The sequence below is a fragment of the Nicotiana attenuata genome, unplaced genomic scaffold (genome assembly GCF_001879085.1).
Source record: "Nicotiana attenuata strain UT unplaced genomic scaffold, NIATTr2, whole genome shotgun sequence".
Classification (NCBI taxonomy): domain Eukaryota; kingdom Viridiplantae; phylum Streptophyta; class Magnoliopsida; order Solanales; family Solanaceae; genus Nicotiana; species Nicotiana attenuata.
In genome coordinates, this window is record NW_017671388.1 from 232,724 (window position 1) to 238,578 (window position 5,855).

General features: G+C 33.8%; 1 protein-coding gene across 1 annotated transcript; it reads left to right on the forward strand.

Moving 5' to 3' along the window:
- The first annotated feature begins 808 nt into the window (after window positions 1-808).
- On the forward strand, window positions 809-4,264 carry LOC109207985 (polygalacturonase). The gene is made up of 4 exons (XM_019370985.1): window positions 809-1,021; window positions 1,830-2,129; window positions 2,765-3,280; window positions 3,735-4,264. Exons 1-4 carry the CDS (start codon window positions 896-898, stop codon window positions 3,996-3,998), a joined length of 1,206 nt encoding a protein of 401 aa, XP_019226530.1. The 5' UTR covers window positions 809-895; the 3' UTR covers window positions 3,999-4,264.
- The last annotated feature ends 1,591 nt before the right edge of the window (window positions 4,265-5,855 follow it).

Here is a 5,855-nt window from a genome sequence, read left to right on the forward strand (position 1 = left end):
GTTTATGCTCCAAACCTCGTTAGCAATTATACAAAGTGTTGAGAGAGAGAGAGTGGAGAAAAATCTGAAAGAATGAGAGAGAAAAATAATAGAAAGCATATTTTATGGCTTAAGGGTAGGAGGTGACCATAAATAGATATTTGGCTATAAAAATCAAAAGGTAGCTATGGAATATAATTTTTTAAAAGGGTGTTTATTTAAAATAAATAAGGTATCAACCTTTACTATAGGAGGTAAAAATTCCTATAAATAATCTTCCTTCTTTTCTGTAGTAATGACACCAGGTAGCCACTTAAGGACTGTTATTTAGGAATTAGCCAGTGCGTCCTGAATTTTGATTTTTCCGTTCAATTTTTCGAGACAAAAGTATCCTGAATTGTCCTGAAGTTAAGATTTTTAGTTTAAAAATTCAAGACAAAATAAGTACTGACTAATCTCTAAATAACATCCCTGAGAATAGCTATTTGTGCACTTGTATATATATGTAATAAAAAATCTAAAAAGTCGCGTTATATTTCTGTTATGGAGTTTCCTGTCCCCATGGTTTTGACTTAGTGAACCTCTTAATTAGTAAAACAAAATAATATTTTTACTTAAATAAGAAAAAAAAACAGTATACCTTCATGCAGTAACATAAACCAAAACCATAATTTAAAAAAAAAAAATAAAAAAAAATTGAACAACTAATTTCCAACGTTTTCTCCGCAACTCAATCTGCGGTATAAAACAGGTACAAAGTTGTTGTATAGTACCAAATTTGTCGTGATGACACTATAAAAGGGCATCAATGTATTCAGTTTACATTTCAGAAAACGTTAAAAACCTACCCCAAAAACTTCAACAAAAAAAAAAAAAAAAAAAAAAAAAAAAAAAGAGGTTGGAGGGGCAAGAAAAGATGGATTTGAAATTCAAGGTACATTTTGCATTGGTGTTGCTATTTCTAGCACACTTTGGGGAATCTCAAACTGGAGTTTTTGATATAACTAAATATGGTGCTAATAGCAATGCAGATATTAGTGAGGTAAGTCATGCATTCTTTTCTCATTATTTGGTTCATTTGCGTAGTGTAACTTATTGTACCTTCTTTCACCCAAGAATATAAGCACCAACCATGTGGCCGAGCCAGGGGCGGAGCTAGGTGGACGGAAAGCGATTCAATTGTATCTCCTTCATTTGAAAATTATACCGTGTAAATAATGTGAAAATAAATTCTTTTGCATATATATCCCCTTGACATAAAGAAAAATTGTAGAGTGGCGGATGGGGTTTAGAATTGCTTTAGATCATAGATACATGTTTCAGGTGCTCTGCCGTATGGCGTAGCGATAAATGAAGCAAGTGAAAATCATGTAAGACTAACGTTACATTCATCAAATCAGATACGAAAAATATATTAAGTGATTTAATTTCTTCCCATTTGCCTAATCTATGGAGGGTATAGTTATCTAGTACTTGTGCTTGTGGAATGTAGCAGATATCGTTGAAATAATTGAAGTACACACAAGCTAACCAAATCGACACCATTGGTATAAAAAGAATAAAAAGGGCAGTCTGCTGCCAAGGCACACCACGTTCATGCAGGTTCCAGAGAAAGACCACACCCAAGGGTTATGATGTAGATAATATACCCTAATGCAACCACTAGTGGTTGCTTCCACGACTTGAACCAGTAACCTATAGGTTACACAAAAATAACTTTACCGTTATTTAAAAAAGAAAAAAAACAACAAACAAAAAACCACCTTACATATCTTCAAAACTAACTGTAGTTCTTTATAATTCTTTTTCTTTTTTGGTGCTTTAAAATCTTTTTTCTTTACATTGTTTAGGCATTGTTGAATGCTTTTAAAGAAGCATGTCAATCAACAAGTCCAAGCACAATTGTGATCCCAAAGGGAACATTCACAATGAATCAAGTAAAACTAGAAGGTCCATGCAAATCCCCACTTGAACTTCAAATCCAAGCCACTTTGAAAGCTCCTTCAGATCCTAGCCAACTCAAGGTTGGTGAATGGTTAACTGTAAATAAACTTGATCAGTTCACCATGTCTGGTGGTGGTATTCTTGATGGTCAAGCTGCAGCTGCTTGGGAATGCAAAAAATCCGTAAAATGCAATAAACTTCCCAATGTAAGTCCAATATTTGCAATGGTTGCATATAATCTTTTTAATTGAGATGTTTCGCCTGTTTGGTCAAGCTTTTAAAATTCGCTTATCTTGAAAAGGATTCAAACGAAGTTCTAAAAAAAGTATGTTGAAAGATAGCGGTTTGTGTTTGTCTGAAAAATTATGCTTGAGAAGCATTCTATGTTTGGTGTCAATCTTTCCAAAGGTGATTTTGATTGTCAAATGACCAAAACTATATAAAATTTATATATTTTTTGTATATAACATATAAAAAATATATATATATATATATATATACAAAATATTTTTATTCTTTTTAACTATTATTTTGAGAATGACTATACTGTAGAGAAAGTTTACAAGACTTTGGTCATATATGTAAATATAAATTTTAGCGGGGGTGTTTTGTCTCCAAAATTATAAAAACTATTTCTAATTCTACTAAAAAGAGAAGCTCCTTTTTTCATCATTTTCCTCGCAACAACAAAAAACGGCTTCTACTACTATTCAAAAACACTATTTTTTCTCTCAAAGTTTGGCCAAACTGACTAATTGTTCCATAAGCAAAATCCTTTGTATAATTATACTAACTCTTTTGAGTTTTTTTTTTTTCTATCTTTGACTTTTCCATGGTGTAGAACTTGAGTTTCAACTCCCTCACAAATTCCACAATCAAGGACATAACAACACTGGACAGCAAATCATTCCATGTCAACGTAAACCAATGCAAGAACCTAACATTCATTCGATTCAACGTTAGTGCACCAGCCAACAGCCCAAACACAGATGGAATTCATGTCTCGAGATCGAGCTCTGTGAATATTACAGATTCAAATTTTTCTACAGGAGATGATTGTATTTCAGTTGGTGATGAAACAGAACAACTTTATATTACTAGAGTTACATGTGGACCTGGACATGGTATTAGTGTTGGAAGTCTAGGTGGAAATCCAGATGAAAAACCAGTGGTTGGAGTTTTTGTTAGGAATTGCACTTTTACTAACACTGATAATGGTGTTAGAATTAAGACATGGCCTGCTTCTCATCCTGGTGTTGTTAATGATGTTCATTTTGAGGATATTATTGTGCAAAATGTTAGCAATCCTGTTGTTATTGATCAAGTTTATTGCCCTTTCAACAAATGCAACAAAGATGTAAGTATCCTGTACTCTAGTTTTTTTTTTTTTTTTTCAATGAAGGGGAGCCGGGAGTAACGGTAAAGTTGTCTTCTTGTGACATATAGGTCACGTGTGGAAGCAACCACTAATGCTTGCATTAGGGTAGGCTGTCTGTATCACACTCCTTGAGGTGCGATCCTTCCCCGGACTCTGCGTGAATGCGGAATGCTTTGTGTACTGGGCTGCCCTTTTTTTTTTTTTCTTATGAAGGGGAGTTTTGGAACAGTTGTAAAGTTATTTTCGTGTGACCTATAGGCCACGAGTTCAAATCGTGGAAGTAGCCACTAATGCTTGCATTAGGGTAGACTGTCTACATCACACCCCTTGGAGTGCGGTTCTTCCTCAGACTCTGCGTGAATGCGGGATACTTTGTGCACAGGTTGCTTTTTTTTTTTGGCAAAACTAACCACTACTCTTCATTCTTTTGCAGTTGCCATCACAAGTGAAGATCAGTAAAGTGAGTTTCCAAAACATAAAGGGAACATCAAGAACTCAAGATGCAGTGTCACTTCTCTGCAGTAAAGGTGTACCTTGTGAGGGTATTGAAGTTGGAGACATTGATATAACTTACAGTGGAAAAGAAGGGCCAGCAAAATCAAGTTGTGAGAATATTAAGCCAAGTTTAAAAGGCAAACAAAATCCACCTGTTTGCACTGCCACTGCTGCTTCTGCTCCTGCTGCTTCCTCTTCTTAATTAAGATTTATTCATATTGTTAAGTGTAATTTACTATTTTTGTTCATTTGTTCTCCCACCTTTTTTGTACTTGTCCATAAAATAGGATGTCTACTCTAAGGTTTACAAAATGAACATGGAAAAAAAAAAGTGTAAAAAAAATTATAATTCAATAAAAAAAAGTAACAAATGGATTAGCTTTTGTAGGGCCTTTTTTCTTCTTTTTGTTGGCTATTCGTTAGGTAAATGATTGGACTACAATTAATTGAACATGTAATTGTTGTGTTCAGTCAAAAATAGAGGTGGATTNTACCAAATCCCGTGCCTAAAACTCCTACAACAACCCTACCCCCCCCCCCCCCCCCCCCCGCCTGCCGTAAGCGTGACTTAGTTTCTCATATAGACATAGATTTTTTAAACGATCAGGTTACCTATAAGGTCAATAAAGTTAAAGGATATTCTACGCGGTATGCCCATTGAAAAACAAGTTAACACCATGTACAATTAAAATATTTATTTTACTTTGTATACTTACTTTATACAATTATATTCTGGATAGAAAATTTATACCTATTGAGTGAATAATTTAACGCAAATACAAAATTTTGGTCAAAGTTATTGTCTATTGGGTTCTACCGAACCCATACCTAGAACTCTAGCTCTCCCTAGTCATAAGCGCGACTTAATTTCTCATATAGACATCAATTTTTAAAAGTAAAGTTACTAAATTAATTTTTGCAACTTTTATGACTTGTTACTCAAAGATATAATTGACACTATTTCACTTTTCTTCATATATCATAAAATGTAAAAAACACACACACACCCCAGGCACGATTTACGAATCACTAAATAAATAAAACAAAAAGGAGGCCTAAGAAAGAAAGAAGGCTCCAGTTGTATAATTATACCATTCTGCCATACTAATTTCAGAGTTTGTTCGACGTTAATAATTTTGAGAGTAAACAATAACTCGACGCTTCTTGCACTATCATGCATTCTAAGTACCCTAGCTAGAACATCCTCAGTATTACGACGAGGATATTTAAACGATCAGGTTACATATAAGGTCATCAATACAGTTAAATAACTCAACTTCACCTGTGTGTTACATAGATAAAACACAATTTAAATTGTTGAATTCAATCCAAAAAAAAATATATATAAGTAGATATTTCAGTAATTCACTTTATATAATATCCACATGTCACTACTTAAATATAATCATTTTTAAAGACACCCTAATACCCAAAGTCTTCACCATGCACTGCATGAAAATTTATTTTTTAACTGAGTCGGGAGACAGATTATTTTCATTTTTTTAAATGGTACCATGTGTATATCATGTAAGGTGAGTTATTGACATTACCCTACTACATGATATTTTATATATATGGCTGCTTATTTGTGCTTCTAGAATCGAATTTAGCATTTTTTGACATTCTATATTTTCTACAGATATAGGAAAAGTTGAATTATTTTTTCCATTACAAAAATTATCTTATGACTTTGGGGCAATAAATTGAAAATTGGAAGATTTTCAAATTACCCCAAATTAAATAAGAATTAAACTTTCTCTCCGGAAATTGACAAGGTTAAGTGTAACGACCCGACCGGTCGTTTTGAGCATCTGCACTTTGCTCGGTAGTTTGAGGGTATGAGTAGCTCCGTATGATATATTATGACTTGTTTGAATCGTCGCTTTTGGCTTTCAGGTTATTCGGAATCAATTAGGAAGAATGAATTTCATGACCGAAGCTTTAAGGTGGAAGAGTTGACCAAGTTTGACTTTTAGTATTCGACCTCGGATTGGAGTTTTGATAGTTCTGTTAGGACCGTATGGTGATTTTGGACTCGGTAATTTGCCCGAATTTGCAT